Source organism: Motacilla alba, chromosome 10 (genome assembly GCF_015832195.1).
Source record: "Motacilla alba alba isolate MOTALB_02 chromosome 10, Motacilla_alba_V1.0_pri, whole genome shotgun sequence".
In the NCBI taxonomy this organism is placed as follows: Eukaryota; Metazoa; Chordata; class Aves; order Passeriformes; family Motacillidae; genus Motacilla; species Motacilla alba.
In genome coordinates, this window is record NC_052025.1 from 4,808,860 (window position 1) to 4,832,549 (window position 23,690).

General features: G+C 41.5%; 1 protein-coding gene across 7 annotated transcripts in view; it reads right to left on the minus strand.

Annotated features, from left to right (window-relative positions):
• Positions 1-23,690, minus strand: part of TMEM266 (transmembrane protein 266) — an 84,053-nt gene that overhangs the window by 44,953 nt on the left and 15,410 nt on the right. For 4 of the 7 annotated variants that reach the window (XM_038147644.1, XM_038147638.1, XM_038147640.1 and 1 more), the window contains exons 2-5: positions 14,060-14,240; positions 12,853-12,953; positions 11,766-11,871; positions 9,570-9,758 (exon numbers count right to left, since the gene is read on the minus strand). In XM_038147644.1, the coding sequence (XP_038003572.1) occupies positions 9,570-9,758; positions 11,766-11,779 (203 nt within the window). In that variant the 5' untranslated portion in view covers positions 11,780-11,871; positions 12,853-12,953; positions 14,060-14,240. The remainder of the gene's footprint in view (positions 1-9,569; positions 9,759-11,765; positions 11,872-12,852; positions 12,954-14,059; positions 14,241-23,690) is intronic. The other 3 variants (XM_038147641.1, XM_038147642.1, XM_038147643.1) reach the window with 2 other exon arrangements.

A 23,690-nucleotide genomic window follows, 5' to 3' on the forward strand; every position in this document is an offset into this window, starting at 1 on the left:
AACCTGGTTTGGATGAGGTCACCCATTTTCAGTGGAAAAAGAAGGTTTAGGCAGGATGCAGGAAGCTGTGAGGAGGCTGAGCTCTGAGGAGCAGAACTCAGGAGGGAAGCTGATGAAGCAGTAAACATTGCACTACTCTTGTGCTAATGCAGATACACATTTACATGAGGGTTGGTAATTTTATTTTTTTCAGGAGTATTGGTAATAGGAATATTAACAGTAGCACGGACTTCAGATGCATAAAGTCCATCCCGATTCTGTTCATCCCGTAACTCCTCCCCCTCAGTATCACATCATCTCTCATCACAGTGTTCTGCAAGGTTCCTGTGCTGGCTCACCTCAGAAAGTTCAAATGGGATGTATGCCTGACACTTCAGATTTTGAAAGCACTGTAAATACACATTAGGTAATGAAAAGCTGACATGATTTATTAGCCAGGGTTTAAAAAGCTGCAAGTGTGGTGCAGTAACCCCACTGTCTGACTAAAATATCACAACACAGAAATCAGAGGTGTACAAGAAGATATGGTGATACTGATCAATTCCTAATAAACAGCTCTAGACTCAATAACTCACACTATAATCAAACACTTGGAAAAACATCACAAAATGTTCTCTGACATACTCACAAATGAGGGAGAAAGAGATGCCAAGCAGTGCTCAGAGACTTGACACTTTCAAGCAGCTTCTCAGAATTAAGCACATCAACAACACTTGTAGTCAGATTGCCTGATTGCCTGACTGTAAAAGACCTCCTCAATTGACTCTCAAAGCTTCAGAGAAGATTTGACAAGTGTTACTATCAGCAACTTGCCCTTAGGTTAAACTTCGTTATGGCTCCAGCCTGAATACAGAATGAAATAGATTTCAAATAGATTGTGTTAAAACATAAGGTGAAAAAAAGGAATTGAGATAGGGGCCTTTTCTCCAGCTTGATCTTTTAATGAGTTTTATTTTACATATCTCAAAACAGGGTAATTTGCTTTTAACACAACTATGATTTTAGGCTTAGGGTTGAAGTTTTTTTAGATATTTCTAAAAACAATGAGGGTGGTAGCTCTGTTTAAACAGAACGGGCTTTAGTTCTAGTCTCTGCTTACATTTATGTTCCCTTTTCCAGAAGACCCATTATGTCAGTATTTTAATATTGCAGAGCAGCTTTTCCTATTTACAGAATCATCAGTAGAGGGCCCAAGTACCTATCTCTAAAAGCTCTGCAAAGCCAAGATTTTCAAATATACCAAATGCATCAGTAAGAATAAACCAACTATAATACTTAGCATATAATACACATAACCATGATAACTACTACTCAAGCTGCTAATTACTTATAGAATCCTAAATAACATGGCATTATTCTGTCTGTTCAGTATTATTAACACCAATTCTAAAAAGCTTCTGAATGAAACTACCAGTTTACAATTGATAAAGCAATCAGCTTAAGAGTTCAAGTGCAGCTCACGTGCACATTTCCACCTCCACCATATCATAAAATATATAAATTGATTTCAAAGACACAAAAGGATTTGAAATTTAAGCACTGGAGAACCACCTTCAGTTCTGTATCCTAATTTGCTAGACCAAGGAGAGTTTGTTAACACCTGGCCTGTGGGTGGACAGTGATCAGCACCTGCACACCCCTGTCTGCAGGCTGGCACATTAACAACCACCCTGACTCCTAAACACACAGACCTCACCTCTGCAACCTGCTCGAGCAGTGTAGTGCCTCTCTCTCTCTCTCCCTTCTGATGGGCAAGGGTTCATCTATTCAAAGAAATCTGGGGTTGGAGAAAAACAAACCCCTACCAGAATTAGTGTGGGTTTGAACTTACCTTCCAAATTCTGGCCATTTCACCTGTGAGACTGCAAAGCTACACTTAAAATTTTAAGTTCAGATTAGAAAGGCAGCTACACATGATTTTCAAAAAACCCACAAACCAAAATATACCTTACATGGCTCATAAATTTATGAAGAGATTTCATACTAACCATAGACAATTAAAAGACCTTTTTTCCCCTCACTTCAGACAAAAAAACCCCAAACCAAACAAAAAATCCTCAAATTGCCAAAAACCCACAAACTAGCAAAAAAGTCCCCTATTCTGTTCAGAGGATAAGCACACATTCTATTGGTGTCCTGACTGTGTCTGCTTGAATTCACACACAAGTGTGACTTTGGAAAACTTTCCTGCATGATTTCAAACAGGTTAATCAGGTATTTCAGCTAATTTGTCTCTACAACAGAAATATCCTTTACCTTTCTTGCAATGCCTGGATGAAGTAAATAAACGTACTAGCACGGGAAAATTTAAATTGTTGGTGACATTGAGCTGTAAAGCTCTGTTCTGAGACTTTAGAATATATTTAGTGGAATTTTACCAGGGGTAATTTTTTTTAAAGATACTTTCACACATGGCTTCATCCAAAACCAATCTGTCATCATTCTGTTAGTCTTACTAATAAACAGCTTGGAAAAAAAAGAACATAAGGCAAAACTGGTAAAGGTTGAACATATTTGTCTGGTAAGGAACCACTACAAACAGTTTTTTCAAGCTGTTAACAGCTGTCACTGTTTCTATTTTCTGGTCTTGTAAACAAATACCCCAAAATCTGCCTTATTCTTTACCCTGTCTTTTTTTTTTTTCTTTCTGTTGGCTAAACAGCAAGTGTTTGCACCTCACAAGATGGTTATGATCAGAAAACAGAAGGATGGATGAGATCCAAATTACTATCTGAAGGAGCAGAAAGGCCATGGTCAGGAAGTGGCAGGAACACAGGCTAAATAACAATACAAAACGTGGCTGAGCCAACACAGACAGCAGAGCCTCGCAGCAGGCTGCAGGGAGCAGCTGGAGGCCTGGAGCAGTAACTCCAAGGAACACACACAGCTCTGCACCTCTCTTATGGACTTCTACAAGCCTGGTTTAACTACAGAACTTTAACTATTGACAACACTCTCCTCTTTTTACCCCTAAAACTTGTATTATTTCAAACCCCATGGCACTTCTTGGAAGACTCCTGCAAAACTCTGCTGCTCAAATGGCAAGAAAGAGTCCCCCATTTTTCTCCCTGAACTCACCCATGGCCAGTTTATACACACTCATTCTTGTGCCAGTATTATTCTTTCCTTGATTAGGTCTTTTCCCCAGCTGGCAGTCTGTCCACGATGCATTACACAGTAATGGCAGCCACGTGTGTAATTCAATTAAAGCCCTTTAATGTGCTTTTTGTAGAAGACACTCAGTTTCTGTAACTATCCTGGCAGCCTCTTCTGCATGTGAATACAGACAACTGGAGCAGTAGATAATATTTTACAATAGGTTTAATTAATTAATTACATGAATGCTTCCCAGCTCCATTTGAAGAACTTGAAGCTTTCTAGGATCATTTGTGCTTTCTTTATAGGTGTATATCACACCATTTTGCTCACAGACATCCAGTGATTACCTGGCCTTTTACTCCTCTCACGAGAAAACTGCTTGTCAGGTTTTTCATTTTTATGCTGAAATCTTTAGTGCAATATAACATCAGCCTCAAAAACTCCCTTTAAGAAACATAAGAACTGCCATACTAGAATATACTGAAGCAGGGCTTGGCACCCTGTCTCCAACAGTGGTCATGAACAGATGTCTCAAGATGACTAAGAACACAGCAAACATGTAAATCCTTCCCCTTAACATTCTCACAGAATCCAGCTCTTTTCCATTTCGTCACTTCCTGAGACAGATGTGTTTTCTCAGGCTGTACTTAGTAAACTTCAGTGATTTTCTCTTCCACAAACTTGTTCAACCTCCCCTTGAGGGGATAAGCTGCTCTCAGCCACACATCCTTCAGAAAGTAGCTCCAGACATCTACTGCCCTCTGTGCCAAGAGCACTCTTTTTGTTTCTTTGGAACTGGGCTTTAATCTATTAATGTACCTTAGAGACTGTATTGGGAGGGGGGTGTGGGGGTGTCAAACCTATTTTAACCTCTCTGTGTCACAGACTTTGTAATATCAATCAAATCTCAACCAGCCTTCTCTTATCCAGACTGCAGAGTCCTAGTTTACACAGTAATCTCCAATGGAAGACGTATCACATCTTTGATCACTGTTTTTCTTTGATTCTTTTCCAGTTCTTTTATAGCTACCATATTCTTTGTGACAGGGATCAGAACTGCACTCGTGTTCGAGACATGGACAAAGCTTGGATATATAGAGAGGCACAACAACAGCCTCTCTTTTATTCTCTGCTCTTTTTCCTAAGCAATCCTAAGATCTGATTTGCTTTTACACTGCTGCTCAGCATTTAGCTGGTTTTTTTACAGACCTGCCTTCCAGACAAATATTCCTCTTTTCCACATTTCTTCTTTGTCCTGTGGCTTATCCATATTTCAATATTTGCCCCAAGTCATATCTTCCCCAATTTAGACAATTAATTCCACTGTCAAGCCAGACAAATTAGAATCATGTCATTTCCAGTCTCCAATAAAGAGCTTTGCAAACAGTGATCTGTGGGCTACAAATGCTACATTTCTATCCTCAAAAACTACCTGGGAAAAGCAAGTTCTGTTGGAAAAATACAGAAATATCTCCAAAACAAAAAACTCTTAAAATCGCTGAGCTAGAAAATTAATTCTTTGTCTTCCTTACAGTACTGCTCTCTCTACCAATTGATAAAAGACACACTCAAAGCACTGAGGTACTGGGATAAACACAGTAATGAGCTACTCAGGAAAACAAAATTTACCAAGAGAAACACTTGAAAAGCTGTGTACAGAAACAAAAATTTCTAAATCACTGAACATCTCTAACATAGCCCAAATTTTCACATTTTTTCTACTGAAGAGCTGGGCACCTCAGAGGTTCTGTTGAGCTGAATGCTCCTTTTCTGCTGCAGTGCAGGTCTGTTTTGGACCACAGCACCGAGAGCAGCAGTGATAAAGTACTGCACAAAGAACAGATCAGCACTATGGTCTCATTCACTGCATCTTCATGTTAGGATTTTGCACCATCTTTCTGGATTCAGACTATAACTGGCAGCTAAAACTAAATTACAACTCACTTTTGTAAATAGGAGCTTGCTTGCTATATGAAATAGTTGTGCCCTCCAAAACCCCTGCACAAAACTTTTCAGAAAAATAGACTATTTTTAATTTCGCCACCAGATAAAGACAAGAAAAGCAGAAAACAAGAGAAATGTGATAACTTGATCTTTTAGATAAAGCACCTTTAAGTTCTGCAGAAAGAACAAGTAAAATACCTCAAAAAAATCAAAGTAACATCTGAAACATTAATCTGAAAAGCAAAATAATAGCACCTACTTGGTACAATTACAGAAGACAGACTGAAGGAACAGACTTTATTTTTTCCCCAGGATGGGTGAATACATTTACCAGCAGAGTCTTGTAACCAGTTTAAAGTGAGAGCTTACAACTCTTCTGTGTTAACTTCTGCATCTCTGTAAACCTCTGTTCAGTTTTGGTTTCCCTTCCTTTCTCTCTCCTTATGGTTTTCTTTTTTCTGATATTCCCACTGTTTAATGCACTTTCTAGCTGTGACCATACAAACCTAAGCTATGAACAGATGATCATAAATTATTAAATTACAACAGCCTGACTATTTACAGCTAATGTCAAATGAGTCACATTAACTGTGAACTCACAAACTTTACAGTTTTGATGTAAAACACAGTATTTGAAAACACTTTCATGTTTCAAATGTTTAACATTAAAACTCAAGAGCTGCAATTTAAAACAAATATAACAAATAATTTAAAAGTTGGTGTGTATCTCTCCCCCTTGTTTCTCAACTGCAATAAACACAGATCTTCATTGAGAGAGGCTGATTGTCTATCTGCATATTCACACAATAAAATACACTCTGTAGTGCAATTATCTGTAATTTTTTTATGATTTATTGTGACTCATACCTATTAACTGGAACTTATAGAAAATATAGGAAGAAGAGCTTTTCCTTCTCCAGGTATTACTTTCTGCATGTTGTATAGAACAGTTTTTGTGCTATTCTCCACCACTTTTATTGGACTTGATGCAGAAAAAGCAGAAGAGAGAAACTATTTTTTGAAAAACAGAATACTTGATTGGAAAAAAAACAAACTAAGAGTGACACTTAAAGCAATGCTAATATTTTAAAATCATCTCACCTTTCTGGGTGATTAGGCTCCTTAAAGAAATGCTGGCATACTCTTTTCATGCAAACTGAGTTCAATACAACCACAGCCTCTCCAGTAAAATCAGGACAACATGTTTTATATTTTGTTTGAGGGTTACAGGTAGAGCAGAAAGGTTTTTCTTGCCTGATTACCCTTTCACTATTCACATCAGGGACAGGCATAACTTGCCTCTAACCTGCAGTCCTTTCTTTCTTGCTTAGCACAGGGATCAGCATTGTCATCCTAAAGCCTGACAAAACCAGCCCAATCTGTCCACAAAATGCCTTCAACAGCACCAACAGACAGGATCTGACTGCCCTGAGAATTTGATATGAAAAGGCAAAGACCTATCAAACTGTACAAAGCAAAGCTTTATTCCAGTATTAAAGCCACAGGAGTGGCAGCTTACATTTGGTCAGTCTAACAAGTTAAAGACAGACCATAACTAACTTTCTTTTTCCTTTTCCTTCTCATTTCTGTCTTTTCTTGCCAGAGGGGTAGCAAGTGTGATGCCACCTGAGAGCTTCCAGGCACACAACAAGGGTCATGGCCCACCTATTCCTGATCACCTATTAATATCAGCTTTATTAAGAGAAATATTCCCTCAGATGAAACAATAAGCTCCCCCAGGGAGCAACCAGGTCAAATCTGCGCTTGGACCCTGAACACCTTGTAGCCTTAAAACAGAATAGGTCAAGGAAAACCTTGTGTGCTCCTTGGGGTGCACAGAGTGAAACCATTAAATCAGAAGACTCCTTTCTTGCCCTCTCCTTCATCCCCAGCCTAAAGTCTCTCTTGCTCCTCCATGCAAGGAAATGGAGACCTACTGGTGAACACCCAGAGTAACCAGGAACTGCTGACTGTGGACAATTATGTTGCCCAACAAGGCTGTGGAGAGATGCAGCCTGTAACCACCATCCACGCACAGGCACATGCCAGAGCCTTGCACTTAGATCAACTGCAGCTTGCCTAGATGAGCTGCAGATCTAGGGTATCAGAGGCACACAGAATACATGCAGGCCCATGCAGGCTGGCATCTTCCCTGATGTTCTCTGGGAAATGCATGCAGAAGGTAACACATGGAGTCTGCAACAAAAGGCAGACTTCCAGGGAAGGGAATCTTTTACTCCCTGCCATCAGCAGGGTATCTCCACCCGCACTCTGCACAGCAGCACTGGGGTAACAGAGCCTCAGTCACGAAGATGGATGCTGGCAGAAACGACAGGGATTTTTGCCATTTTCTGTCGCTTCCTGTGCTGCCCTCCCCACATCACCCTCTTTGCACCTAAGGCAGACGTGGCTGCCAGTCCCTGGATCAAACTAATCTGACCCACCCTGCCTCCTCCTCACTCACATTGAAGCCACTCACAATGAACAAGGCCATGGGAAAGAAATGACACCACATCCATAAAACCAGACATATTCCCAACCAAACCGGGACATAGCACAGGGATAGTATTTTACTTTGCTGCTGGGCTTGTGAAGCCCATCTCTGCTCCTAAATTTCTCAGGGCATCAGTTGTCATGGATGCTTCTGAAAGGAAGAAGCCACCATTCCCACAAGGCAGCTGAATACACTTAGCCAAAATGCATTGGTATGTCCAAACTTAAGCTCTGAACTTTCTTCAGAGAATGTGCTCTAGAGCTGGGAGGTGTGGAGGGCACCTGCTTATTTCCATTCAGACTGACACAGCCACAAAAGAAGTCTGAGTGAAGGGAGAGATCTCTGCTGAAGAAAAGAATGACAAGCCTATTTCCATATTTAAGACTGCCAAGCTTCTCAAATGGTTATAGTGAGAGACCCGTGCCCTTTGGCACAGTGAAGAACTCCGTTTCAGATCACAAAAATCTATAAAAATGCGTATTTGAACTAAACTGGTACTGACTCAGCACCAAAATAGCCTGAGGATTACACCTGCATACTTAAATTAATTTTCAAGTGCCTCTTTTGCTATGCAGGGTATTTTGTGTTACAGATGTAGCATACTTATATAACCTACTCGAAATGTATTTCCCCTTGTTTGGAGCAACAGCCTTTTGGAGAAGTCTCATAAAGTCCAATTTGGAAAGCAATTAAAGGCAAGAGCCTTCCCCACATCTTGCTTCCTGAGTACCACACAGAATACCTGCTGAGCTCAGATCAAGCAGGTCTCTGCTGATTACAGAGCACAGGTTAAAATGTACGGAGCTGTTAATAAATGGAGGCTTATATAAAGCCTTTAAAAGTCTACAGCAGCGAGCATTCTCTGTGGCTTACTGGGAAGTGCTCTCCCTGGACCTCACTGACAGTGGAATAGGTTTGTGCTCAGTGTGACACCCAGGAGAACAGCAGGCACAGAGCGAGGGAGGGCAGGGCCCAGCGCTCAGCCCATTTCTGTCCCGAGGGATGCTAAACATAGTGTTATCATTCCTGACAAAGGCATTCTTCCTGATCCAGCAATTGCACCTCTATCCCCTTCCTTCCCACACACACCAGAAGTCTACCCCAGCGCATCGCTGCCCTCACTACTCTCTGCTGCAATTCAAGCTTTTTACTTCTTGTCCGAAACATCACAGAGATCAGTAACAGGCTGCTCCCTTCCTCACTGAAGTCTCTTGGAAGCTCCCCTCAAAGTCTCTTTGTCATGTGAAACACAGTTATTTCAATCAGTACTCCACAGCAGGTTTTCTGAGCCTCTAATCATTCTCACTGCCTTCCTCTGGATCCTCTCCAGCTGACCCAAATCTTTCATAAAGAATTTAGTACAGCAGTCCACCTACAGCCACTTCCAGCCTGAACCAGGCATAAGGATGACTTTTAACATCCTGTAGGACAACAGCGCTACATAATCTGACATTGGGCTATGTTTGGGCAGATGCTATGAACTGATTAAGATCCTTCATTGCAATGAACCTGCAACCACCGTTCTATGAAAACAGGAGCAGTATGTATATACTGTGTACATTATCAAAGACAACATTCTCACATTAGCAAACTACAAAATTCAAATTGCTGGGTGGCAAGTACACTCTCAGTCCTGGAATCAGCAGTACCAGACATTATCTCTCAGTCAGGAGATGTACAGCTACGTCCAGGAGTCACACCAGCCAACTCTCATCATCCTGAAACACCTTGCTCAAGGAGCTTTCACTAGACCATTTTGCTTGTCTTACAGGCCAGGTATTTCATCTGTTTTTTCCTGAGATAAAGCTTCCAGACTGTGGAAACCAGCTCCCTTCACTTAAAATGATAAACAGCTCTAAACCAGCCTAGATCAGTGATATTAGAAAAGGTCTCTTCCATCCTATGACAATAATTTTACATAGAGTTTAAGGAGAACTGGCCACACTTCTCCAGCTTAAGGTTTGCTATTTTACAGGCCATGAAAGTCCTGTAACCTAAAACTACATGACAAAAATCTGCCCTTTGTACTTACCCTTCTCTTTGGTACTCCTCATCCAAATTTGGCAAAAGCTGGGACCCAGCCACAGACAGATCAAGTGCAGCTAAAGGTAGATCTCGATAAGCAAAATTAACAAGCTGCACAGGAGCAATGCTTTTGGTCTCTTCTTCCACTTGCTGGGAAATGATCTCAACTTCCGAAACACTGCCTTCAATTGCAGGCCTGAAAATGTAATATACACACGTATACACAGAAAGAAATACAAATGAGCAAGCACGTAAAAGGAAGTTAGAGACAAGAACTTCATGGAATCCTAAAGAGCCAACTACTTAAAAGGCCTCTGCAAGGTCACTGAGGAGGTGCTGGCAATAAAGAGGCAGATCAAATCTCTCTACTTCAGTAGATCTCACTGTAATCAACAGAAACCTCACACAGGAGAGCAACATTTTACTCTGCTGAATCGACTTCAGAAACGCTAAACAGAAATGGCTGTGTTATAAACAAATAGAGAAAAAAAGTGCATGAGCCCAAAAGGAAAATATTTATGCAAAACAGAAAGAAGACATGTAACTATGCCAAGACTCACTGCTTCCTAAGTTAGATTGGTGAGCAAGGAATAGCTAGGCTTTTTAATTATTATATACAAATCAACTGTTAGCTACTAGGTGCAGTTAGACCCCTCTTCCACTGCAGTTTTGAATACTGATTCAAACAGTTTTGACGGATGGCAGCTTTGTTACATTTGCCTAAAAAGGATCATTCTGTTTCATGTTATTTCAAAATAGTACTGAAAGGGAACAGTGATTCAGAAGAATTATGGCCTCCTCCATAAAGACTATCTTAAGTAACCTTATGTACAGCTTCTAAATCTGATCAGGTATTCTTACAGCAGCCCACTAACACTAATGGGAACTCCATGCAACTAAAAACAGTCTGACAATGTGTATGGCTCCCACGTTCAGAACAAAATACGACTTCTGTAGGAATTTTATCTGTTACCATTAGTGCATGCACAGGATGACTTGGCTGTAGTACACAGCTTGCATGTCAAGGGCTGATCTTTGCAGTGCCCAGCAAAGCTGCTTGCCCTGTTTGATTCCAAGGATGTGCAAGCACAAACTTTTCCAGCTTTCTTCTAGGGGAGCCTGGTAACTTTGGAAGAAATTTCAGACTACTGTCAGAAGTTTACAGCAGGTGTGAAGATACTCTTAGCACCCTGTGTTATTCAACTGCAAAAATTGCATTTTATTTTAAAGAAGCTTATTAAAATCTTCCAGCAATTTAAGCAACCTGGTTAGCAGTTCCTTTTTTTTCCCCCAAAATAAGAGGCTACTTTAGAAGACCACTTAATTGGTACATCTGTATAAGGATATGATTTAAGGATGTGGGTGAAGGAACTAAAATTCTGTGTTGAAAGTTTCCACTGGTCTGAGTCTCACCATTAGAAGAATTCTTTCAGATGGAAGGCATTATTCTTGAATTAAAAGGAAATAACTGCTGCCAGAATTACCAAGAAGGTAAAATGCTGTTATATGTAGAGTATTCGGCAGGGAAAGGCTGCAGTTGTGTCATACTGTGGCAGAAAAAGAAGGTAAAAGGAAGTACTATCTGAACAACCTAAAAGCCTTCATTTTATTCATGTCTAATAATGGAAAGTAATGAGATTCTTTAATTTCCAACATAACTGTATTCTTCTGTAAACAAGAATCTTCTGACTCTGAAATCAGAAACCCAGAGGTAAAAAGCTAGTTTTAGCCAGAATTTTCTTTGATTTTCACCTTTAATGCCATCCTATGGACATGTACCTTTATATGTACAAGCTGCTTCAGTTTTGCATGAAAGAGCATGCAATGATCCAATTTCCAGTAGTATAAAAGAAACAGGAAATGGCTTGGTGCAACCTTCCCTCCCCCAACAGTACTGAGTTTCTGTATTCTTAGACAGACTATATGACAAATAAAGTCTGATTTGATTGAAAAGAAAACCAAACAGACTGGTGTTGGCAGACAGATCTGGTGGCAAGAAAATAAACAGATCTGAAAATAACAAAACATACTAGTTTTCAGCCACTGCTGTTAGTAATGCACATCAGACATGCTTACAGCATCATTCATGCACTTTCTGCTAATTCACAATCTTTAGACAAATACAAAACCTCGGGGATGTCACATCATTCTCCTCCAGGTAGCAGCCTGTTCCCTTTCATTTAAAGTAATACGTGGTACTTACTGAGGATTGGTCATGTTGGAGGAAGCAACCAAATCAGCAGTGGTTCCAATATTTAACTACTTCCAGCTGCTCTGCATTAAAGTTCTAGCTTTGCAAGATTAGGTCTCTGTGAGAAGCAAAACAAGGTTATCTAAAACACAGCTGAAAGAAATCCAAAGGGCTACAATGACTTCTGTTGTGACGTTGCAAATGTGATTAATAGGTTAGTTCCCCCCTATGATTCTTTTTCCAAGTGTTTTTATTCCAGGTTAATTCCTCCATATTATGGAAGCTGTGAAGTTACAGTGCATTTACTTTTACAAACTGACACACACATAATTCCATAAGAACACAGGTCTTGTTTTAAACCACTAGACTGTTGAGAAAATAACCAAGATCAGAGGGGGAGGGGGATTTTCAGAGAAAGCTCACAGCTTCAGGAGTGTAAATTCTACTGGAAGACAATTTTTTACACTTTCCAGACATAAGCATTAACATTGTCAATGAAGTTTGGGGGTTTGCTTTCCATTTTCCAGTTGGAACTGTTCCTGACTCACTTTGCTGTCTTAGGAAGTCTCTTCCAAAAATTAAATCATGTCATCAAACATTCTAGACGGGCTGTTATCAGGATAGTATTTTGATCAACTAAACCCAGTAAGACATTTGGAAAAGGCAAAATCTCCACTTGTCCTGTACCTGGAGCAATGCATGGCCACCAGAGCAAAAGAGGACAAGCCTGTGAGAATGAAACCTACTGACACACAGGTTTTGGAAGCAGGAAAAACAAGGAATACCCCACAACAAACAAAAGCTCTTAAAAATCATGAGAGACCTTGTGAAGCTATTGTGAAGATTAGATGCTACAAAATTTTTAAAAGTAACATAAAAACAAACTCTTATTTTGATTAAACAGAAATAAATATTGGCAAATTGGAATTACTTAGAAGAACACCAATAATCACGAAAAATGCTCTTATACTAAACTTTACCCTAGAGTCACTTACAGGCTGAATTGTTAGTCAAGTATTTATAGTGGAGACATACAAATGTAGCTACATTAAGATTCTTAACAATCACTTTATACAAAAAAAAGTAAAATTCAACTTACATCTTTTGTAGAGCCATTTCCAAGGCTTTATTTCATGTGTTGTAATTTTACAAAAATGCAAAATGTAGCCAATGCATTTTCACATTTTCCAGATAATGTGCCTGGGTATGCAAGAAAAAAAGTTCTACACTGTGATCACCCTGCTCAGGTAGATAAGTCAGCCAAAAGCAATTAAATTTCATATGAAGAGGACAACTTTAAAACACAAGACTACATATACTTTAGAAAGACACACACCCTCCATTTATTTACAATCTTGTAATACTTCTAAAGACAGGGTAAGAAGGAAATGTTTTTCAGATAAAGCTTTGCTAACACAGCAGAAACTTGATTTCATATCCATTCAAGCATCAATGGGAGTCTATTCCCTGGTCTTTGTACACCTTAAATTATTTCATTTACTTTACCCCCTAAGGCAGCAAAATACTAAAACATTTGCCTAAATTTATGAATATTTCAATCACACAGAGCTTTCTCATGGCAATCGTTGCACCTACCAGCACAGCAAAACCACAATATAAGACTCAGACTTGTTTTGCAATTTAGCTCCCTAACATCTCATTTTCAATTGACATTTTCACAACACAAAACAACCCCAAACAATTCTGAATGAAAAATTTTACCCCAATCAGTTCTTCTAAGCACTCAGCATGAGAAAATGGTCAAGGCATGAGATACTGAACACCTGTCTTCTGAGAGTGAGAAAACTGAGAATCCTGCTCTAACTGCATTTGCAGGCCTGGGGAGTAAAAAGTACACAGGGATCCAGCTGATTTAGGAAATGGGAATAAGACAGATGGAAACTGGCCTTAGAGGACAGACAGGCAAATGTACATGTGGAAGCTTCTTAACCTAGTAAAACCTCACCATTTGTTCGGGAGACACAGCACAGTGCTGGCAACCCCAATCTTGCGTCCAAAGAGGATTTAGAAAAGAAAGCAGCGACAAAAACTGTACCTCTAGATTTTAAGAAATCTTATTTTTTAGATTAATCCTAAGATTCTGGGGAACGGGCCAGGACACAAACATTAAACATTTGTCCCTCCCTTCTCTTGCTTCCCAAAGCTGGAGCACATTTGCAATTGAACAGAAGCGTGTTTTCCAGCTCAGCCGGGGCTCTGAACCGGACGGACCAGAGGCAGCAGCGCCAAGGCAGGCCAGCTCCCTCCTGCTGGAGCTGGCAGCTCTGCAGGTAGAGTTTGCTCACCGCAGGCCTGAAGGAGCCGCTGGCAGGAGGGCGGCAGCTCCTCCGCAGGGAGCAGAGTCCAGCTGGCAGCCCGGGGATCGCTACCATGCCACAAGGAGCTCACCGGGCCGGGACAGCAGCGCCGAGACACCCGGAAGGAGAGACGGGGACTGAGCTCTCCACAGGACTCACCGCAGCCCTCCTGAAACACAAAGTGGAAAAACGTGAGTAATCGCTGGGGAAAATTACCAATGTACTAGCTGACCTAAGAGCTCAAGAGACATGTCAGGAAGTGCAGTAAGAGGACAAAAGAGATGTAAGAGGTTGTGTACATGTATCTATCTCCTAAATGGATTACTGTGATTCATGCTTCTTTCCAGGCTTTATGCAAGCAACAGGAAGAAGTATCTTAAAATATACCGGTATTCTGCAAAAACGTGGTTTTTTACCATCCACTCCACCTCATCTATTTGTTTTTAACTTCCTTTTAAAAATTCCCATTTCAGAGCAACATTAACAACTTGAAACTTCCACAAGAAATTTCTTTGCAACCGAGTGGTGTTTAAAGGCAGCAGGGATCAGCAGGGAAATTTTATTCTGTTAAACTTATCTCCCGCTTGCATTCCTACAGGATTTTCCTGTAGGCGAAGTGCAATGACATTGCTCTTCTCCCTGCCAACAAAGATAGGCAACTTTTGGGTATTCCATCCATCACCTGAGTGAAAATTTTTCCATGCAGCCCTTTCCCCACCTAACATACTCAATGTTCAGTAGACAAAAATGCCTCATCTCTTATAGTCTCATCTGATGAAATTACTAACAGGTCCAGAGTTTTTGGCTTTTTTCCCCACTTTGTAGAATTGAGAGTAGGCAGCACACAGCACTTGCTGAGCTGCCACGTGAGCACGGGGAATGCCCAGCCCCTGAGAGCTCAGCAGTTCTGCTTGTTCCGTGGTGTGTTTTCCAGGTGAGATGGCTGCAGCAGGAGCACAGTTTCCAAAGTTGAACAGAAACAGTTTGGAAGGGAGTTTTGACAGAAAGGAAAGAACTGTCTGGTTTCTAGTGCAAGCTTTCAAGCAGTATAACAACCAGAAACATTCACTGCACTAAATGACTGACATCTTGTGTGTACCAAGAGGACAGTGCAATCTGATGGGAAGCATATAGGTTTGCAAGAGGTAGCCCAGCTTAAAACGTGTGGGATCACAGCTCTTCACCCCTCTTTAACATCGAAGGAAGCTGTACCCCAACCACTGAGCTCTTTCTGAGGCAAGATCTTCAAAACGCTTCAAAGTGCTGTCCTTGCCTTACAAGCCCTTCAGCTTTGCTGTTCTCTGCACCCTCACTACACATGCCAGTGCTCCCCAGGCTTCTGCAAGGTGCCCTTGGGCTGGCTGTGCTTTTCCCCCTCTCCTGTGCAGGGGCACTGGCTCTGCAGGCACTGGGGTCATGCCCTGCACTCGAGCAAAGGTTCCTGCTGCTGGCCTTGCCCAGCACACATCCTGCCCCAGTTAATTTGTTAATGTTTACATCAATCTTCTATTGTCAGTCACCACACCTTGGCAGGAGCTTGCTAATAGGAGATAAAATCTCGCTGAAACAACAAAAAGCATAGAACAGAGTTTGGAAAGCGTATGCTGAAGCATAGCACATGGCATACATACACCAAGCTAAAACAAAAACCAAAAAACTCCAATAGCAAACTTTAAAAAAATAAAACCTATACTGGTGCATGAAAACCATGGCTTTTAGCATTGATTCAAGCACAGACTTACAAAATGTGTCACAATGCAGTGGGCCCAATTGGGGGTGGGGAGTAGGAAGATTCTTTAATTTAAGCCTTTTGCACCAAAGTCCCTACTAACTTATACCCTATTCAGCTGAGCTGAAGTCAAGACAACATGATTCAGTGCTGTTTGCTGCACTTGCTCATGTTCTGAGGCATATTATGGTGAATCTGTAAGCTCCCGTACAAAATTCAGATGCTAACTGAAGCATCCAAGTTTGTGCCCTTACAAGGTAGCTACAAAACCAAATTCTGACATGTTCTTGTAATAAGTCTCCCAACAGCAGCTTAAGACAGGTGGACTGGCTCAGAGTTTGCGTTCAAAGGAAATGCCACAAGCCCCACTCAAGGAGACACTGCTGTTGCTGCAAGGTGGGGTTTTGTGTTCTCACCAGCTCCATCTCCTTCCTCTGCCCACACCCCATCCATCAAAAAAAAAAAAAAAAAAAGCAGGATGGCTTCCCTGATACAGGTCATAGTACAGCTCCAAAAATAGCTGTGCCAGCAAAAGTGAGAGTGCAGGGCAAGGCACTGTGCACAGCCAAAGAAACAAAGCACACAGAGCAGAAAGACTTTAGATCAGAAAGACCCAGAGATGATGTGCAGAGCCCTTCAAAGATGATGTGCAGAGCCCTGGCCATCGGCAACACCCAACTGGAGCAAACGCGCAGCATGAAATCACTGAAGAGACTTAGGCAGGGGTGCAGAGGAGGAGGGCTGCAGTGAGGGTTTTTCTCCTCTTGTGTTACACTGGAGCTTTTTACTCTGAATCTAGTCCCACATCAAGAAACAGAATTTTGCTTCTTTTGTGCAAACAAGTTACATTCTTATCTCAGTCTATACATGATGGCTACTTGTGTGCCAGCTGGGCAATCCTAGAGATGTCAGGAGCTATTTAGAAAAACAGGAAGAAAAGGAATAATATTAAATAAGAGTAAGAAGAGTAGGGGAAACACCTAAACAGACATTACCCCAAATGCTTTCAAAGCAAAACAGCAAGAGTGATTTACACATTGAGCTCTTGGGAATTAGCCAAGCCAGATTTTTTGGTGATGAACACCATGGATACCATCCTGAGGATCATCACCAACCTGATGTGATCACTCACTGCCACTACTGCAAGTTGCATTTCTCCAAGAACTGAAATTCCCAGGCACCCTGGGATCACAACTGTTTTTGTCCTGAGAATTTTAATTAGCTCCAATCATCTGTATTTAGTAAGTTTAATTGGTCATATATGCCAAAACTGTTCCCTTCAGGAACCCAGCAACTTGTACTTCTGAAGGGGAAAAACTGACAAATTTGCAGGCATAGTTCCAGCACTTCCTTGCTTTACTTTGGGTTAAACACAATTAGTTTTTCTTTTTCCCCCAACAGGAAAAATCACAGGATATGATATTAAAAAAATATTTTCATTAAACTGACCTTCCATAATGCCTTATGTAAGACAAGAATTTGATGAGGTATTAGATTTGTCAAAAGATTATGGATGCAGAGATGCCACACAGAAAACAAAAAGCAAATTAACTTCCTTAATCTTTAACATTCCTGTGCAGTGTCCAAAAGAAAAAAGGCACAAGAGAAAGAACTTCCTTTCAAAGAAGAAGGGACATTTCAATTTTGCATCTTTTTCATGGAGGGACTGACAGCAAAGTTTTAAAATACACCACACTAAAAAAAAAAAAAAAAAAAAAAAAAAGGAAAAACTCCTCCATTGCAGGAAAGGTATTTAGATTGGGGAAAAAAAAAAGTCAGGCATTCACAAATTAGGAAATGGCAGATTTGCACTTGCTCACGCAGTCATAATTCTATTCCCTTGTGGAATCAAGCTCTATGGTGAAATTAAGCAGAACACTGTTCAAGGGAAAAAACCAGCATGTAATTATGTAACTAAAGACCCTCATTATTCCTAAGTGGACTCTCGCTTTCTAGAGAGAGGTCTGTATGGGCCAAGAGAGAAAAAATATCTTGTGCACAGTTACAGTGTGCACAGTTAATAATCTCATCACAAATGCAACATGATCATTGGTTGAATCCTGAACATTTCAGTACTGCAAATCTGGAGTACAGAACAAATACAAATGAGAGTAGCTGGAACCAAGCCTTTAGAGGAGGATTAATCCGAAACAGACTCTGAGGAGAGCCCAGCCAAGCCCACCCTCCTCCAAGGAGCTTGCAGGTGTGCAGCACATGGCACTTCCAGACCAAAAGAAACAGGAGGAGCTGCTCTGCTTTGGAAGGTTATAAAAAGACTCCACTTATGCTTCTTCCTTGTGCTCTCTTGTCACATGGAAGCTGGGGAGGAGGGCAGGGATTGTGTAGCAGGTCTCCAGACAGGTTCTGTGACCAGCAAATGCTCCAGCATTGATAGGCTTTCAACACAAGAGCTGCCCACAGCTCCTCTGGGCTCTCATTCAGTTCCTGCTACATGGTGCATACTGAAACTGCTGGAATTCATGTTTCTCACACACTTCTAGCATTTTCTAGAAAAGGCACAGGTCTGGCAGGTACTGCAGCAACTCACAGTGTTGCTAGTTCAGAAGATGCCATGGGGCAAAGAAAAGGTGTTCTCTGCACTGAGGGCCTTCTGCTTGAGGAAGTTTAATACTCCAGTAAATACTGAGAGCAATATGGATCTCAAAGATGTGCCAAACTTGTCCATCCACAAAGGCTATCCAAATAGCAAGTTTGCTCTTAGCTCCTCAATAAATAAAAGGCATTCATTCAGCCAGACTATTAATTTGATCTCTTTTTCTGGAGTAACTCCAAGCATGCCATTTCCCTTTCCATTTTACAAACTGCTTGTATTTAGCTGTAATAAATTGGTGATCCCCAGAGTTATCTATAGTTCCCGCATGTGGTAGAAGAAATCCCCATGGGGATTCCCCACAGGGGAAAAAGAACACCACAGGGCTCCTGAGTCCAGAGAACAAACAAGAGAGAACAATCACATAGCTAAAGGTCCCTTCACAGATTTGTCTGGTCTTCCCAGTCTGGGCCTCCTCAGAAAGGGAGAGCCCTAAGCAGGCCTGGGCACAGGGCTCTCAGCACTTCCCTGCACACCTGAGCATCCATCCCCTGCTCTGCTCACAGCTGCAGCTGGGGAACCTTGGCTGGAATGTGAGGTCAGACCTGCACACACAGAGCAGCGCCTGGGCCAGCCAGGGCTCCCAGGGAGATGACTCCTCCACACAGCACAGCACAGGGATGGAAGAGCCACCACGGGCTCGGGTAGGTGGCTCCGGCACGGTGCCTGCGGATGCTGCTCCCGGGCTCACCCCTGGAAGCTCAGGATCAGTTTGCATTTGAAATGTGCCACCGTGTATGCTGATAGGAAGGAGCCTGGCATCAACAGCTCCACTGTTTCACTGGACTGAAATCTGACTTTTTCTGGTCTGGGAAACTAAATGTCTCTGGACTCAGCACATAGTCTGGTGATGATCGTTTGGATGAATTTCGTAACACAGGCACTCCCCCCCCAAACCATGATTTTTTTGTGTCACAAATTCTGTTTCTCAAAAGAAACAAACAAACAAACCCCCTCAAACAAAAGAACAGATGCACACCTCCCCATCTGAAACCCAAAGTTTGGTTTATATTTCCTTGGCTAAAAACAACTGCAATTCTGAATTTAAACATTTGGGAATAACACTAACCTAGTCAAGTTGCATTAAACCAAATTGTTACTACTGGAAGCAAATCAAGTACCAATTTAGTTTCAAAGCAGTTTGGTTTGCTTTCGTCTGTCAAGAGTCAGCTCTTGGACATTGTTTTTAGTTCTCTTTTTCCCACTCCCTGTAAGTGCAGTGAAAAGCCAAACCAGAAACCTGCAGCCACATCTTTCTGTTTTCAAGCCAAGAAAGATCAGTCCAGCTGCTCTTCAGAATAGTGTAGGAAAAAATATGTATTCTTTTGAACATGCCAGGATTAATATTTTTAGATCTATTTAGATACCTGGCAGGTCATCTCTGACTAGATTTGAGTTTATCACACATGAACCTAATTTTTGTAGCCTATTGATGGCTTTTGAGGGAAGCACAGAAGTCTATTTGAATCCAACAGTAAATTTTATTTGGACAGAGCTGGAAATTCACTCAGGCTTTTAACAAGAGCAGCAGAATAACACAAATCCTTGAGACACCCTGAGTACGAGGTATGTGTCAGTTCAGGGGGGTGACACGGGCAATCTGTCTCAGTCATGTGAAATCACCAGTGTCTGTCACCACCTGTCAGAAGAACAGACAGAACTCACTACATTTTAATTTTCATCCACCATATGTGCTGCCCATCTTCCTTGGAGCTTAACTCGCTTGAGTTTCTGATCATACTCTTAGATTAATGTAACTTTGAGATTGTCTTTCAGCCATTAGCCTTCAACCTTAAGACTCTTCCTCAAGCTATCAGTTTTAATTTTCTTCGGATCCTGGGCCTAATGGATTCTGGAATTAAAAGCCTTTAGAAATTTTAGAAGTATCCTCTAGTTTTCTAGAGAACATAATGTCAACAAAGATACAAAAGATTCACACCACTACAATAAGAATGTGAGAAAGTACAGAGAAAATCTCATAAGAAATTGCTGGCATCTCTTGAAGCTGAGAATTTCAATGCATCTTGCCAATTACAACTCTCTGAGGCCCATAAAGATTATGTTTCTAACTAGGAAAAAGAGTGAGAAGTTCTTTAGACCAATTCTGTTTTTCATATAATTAGCAGTATAGAATCAAAAGAAACCTAACTAGACTGGTACTAAATCCAGTTATTAGACAAATCAAAACAAGCATCTGGAACCAAAAATTTCATTCTAAGAACCAATTACATCACAAATATATTTGTGAGAAATATCTGTTTTGTCATTCCTGGAAAGCATTATGGGCAACCTTCCAGATAAAATGCAATAAATTTATATGAATTTATGGCTTTACTGGGTATCTTAAAAGCAAGTATATAACAATTAGCCCATTGATGTGAAATTTACTGCTCTTCTCTTAGTGTTATGCTTTGCAACTCAGCTTTTGGAAGCAAACAACCCAGCTGTTTTGAATGCAAATTTACACACAGTTGCAGCACTTAATCCTGGTGATGTACACATTATAAACTCCACTCTGTAAAAACACACTAAGATTCTTGAATTCACATCTGTCTTGTACTTCAGAGGCAAGTTATCCCACAGAGGTATGGGGACACAACAGCTGTACTGCTTTTGGCTGGCAGAGTCTTTCCTGATCACCAGGAGCCCAAAAGGCAAGATTTAACTACCTTATTACAGCACGCAGAGTACTGACAGCCATTATTTAATATATGTCTGGTGCATTTAACCAGGTCACCCTGGTTCCCTCAGCAGGTGATGGAACGCACTTACCACAAACTACAGGCCAGGTTTCTGCCACAAATACTGATGGTGAGAGACTGGGTCCAAGCTGTGAGCAAGCAGGCCCAGCCCAGACAATCCTGTGAAGCACTTGGAGTCAAGCCCACCCAGTGCAGCCCCGTCAGCTGGGGCAGATTTCCCCCTGCTGCAGAGTGTGCCTTCCCCCTTAGCTCTAACTGCATCACAGGGGACACACACACACACACACACACACGGCCAGGGATTCTCCCCTGCAGCAGTGTGCCTTCCCCTCAGCTCTAACTGCATCACAGGGGACACACACGGCCAGGGATTCTCCCCTGCAGCAGTGTGCCTTCCCCTCAGCTCTAACTGCATCACAGGGGACACACACACGGCCAGGGATTCTCCCCTGCAGCAGTGTGCCTTCCCCCTCAGCTCTAACTGGGGCCCGGACGCATCACAGGGGACACACACATGGCCAGCAGATGCTTGGGGTCTGCCTAGTCTGACCACTGCAAACTGAACAGATAAGGCAACAGTTCTTCCCACTGGACCTGGAAAAGGGATAGGAAGCAAGGGCTCTTTTTTACTAGAAGTAATTGATTCCTTAGTTATTTTGTACGGAATACAAAAAGGATCAGTGAAGTATGCAAGAGAAGTACTTTCTGAAAGTGTTAAAAAGCATTTGATCTGCACAGGCATGCAGAATTCCTTCAGAATGAAGCTATTTGCTTATTCATATAAATACATATTAAAATGCATTCAGCTACTGGTAATAAAATAAACCATACACGGAAAGTAAATATGTCCAATTGATCTTTTTCCCCTCTCAAGAATACCTAACATCACCATCCCTGCCCAGCCCTCATCTCTTTTAAACTCTGCAAGAACAGAGAGGACTGACATTCTTGTCACATGAGGAAATGCAGAGTATCACAAGCTACTGAATAAATTTCAAAGAAGATGCAGGAACACCCACCCAATGCACTCCCTTTGATTTAGAGGGGAGAACTGTCATCTTGTGCTCTTCCACTGATAGCGTCAGCATCAAGATAAACTTAAAATCAACTTCTCAATTGCTAAAGGCTCACAAAGTTCACTATTCACTAGGAAATTAATCCTATTGTGATTCAAAACTGTGAGCCTAGAACCAGCTTTTCCTGTGGGACACTAATTTGTGTTAGTGAAGCTTCCATGTTGTGAAGCAATGAGGATGGTTCTCTGGGATTCAGATATAAAATTTACCTCAGAATTCCCTCAGGCTTCTGCAATGCACTTTGAACCACGGCCTTAAAGACAAGTGGTAAAACTACAGCCCCAGAAGAACATGAGCAAGAGAGGCACAGAGAAGTAAGAACAGCAATATCTGACAGGCAGATAAAATATGCACCATGGTTCAAACAGAAGTGTCAATGCTCTGACGCTGTCCCGGCTGTTTGGACTTCGGTGCCTGAATGCCACAGCAGGTGCCTTCATAGGACCAGACCATGGCTTCCTGGACCCCAGTTTTTCCTTTATGGAAGAGGAAAAGAATGAGGAGACAGGGAAAAAAAATCAACTAACCAACCAACGAGAACTTTCCTGCCTTAGAAAAGTTTTGGGAATAAATTTAGAGGAACTGTACTAATAAGACACAATGATAAGGGAAAGCAAACTGATGAATCTAACGGCACATGGATCCTTGCCTGGGAGCTGGTCTTCCTGAAGTGTTCCCAAGAATCCCAGAGGTTCTGGCCCAGCAAGCTCCTGCTGCCACTGACAACAGCCAGAAAGCTCAGGGCAGGGACCGGCACAGAGAGGGACCGGCCCTCAGCTTCCCCAGCAATTCCACAAGCAAACTTTGGAGTAACTGTTCTACCCAACACTTACCAAATCATAGCAAAATGGGAAGAAACAAATAGCATATACAAACCTCTCGTGTATTTTCAATCAGAAGTCATGCATGTTAATTCCTAGGCTTCTCTTTCAATACTCAGCCATAGTAGTTCATTTGCAGTTAGGGAGATGGAGAAAAGTCATTCTCATTTAAAATGCCTGGCACTAACTTCAAATCCAACCTCAGTGGCTTTTGCCAGTGTATTAAATAATTATAACAAATATCTATTAAAGGAGATAAAACAATTTTCAGTGAACACTTCTATCACACATGACAGTGTCTGCTGGAGAAATGTACAATGGACGCTTATGCAACAAACTCTGCTACCCGAAAGCTCAGCACAGGCAACACATAAAACACACGTTTTAAAAAGCTTTGTTTAGTAACTATTTTCTTCAAAACAGAAGATCATAAAGAAAACAGGAGATCCCAACCACACTGCCCCACAAAAAAGCCTTTATCCTCTATCCTTCAGTATTCAGTGGCACCACACAGGCAGAAAAGCTTTGGCCACCGTGTGACCCAACGCAGCAGTCATCCTGCCACCCTCCTCAGCTCTATTTCAGCTGTATCTTATTTAGTACTTCAAGTCCCATGACCCATATCCAATAAGGAGGTTCTGTCTAATACACTGAGCAGATAAAAGGATGCTTTTCAAGCA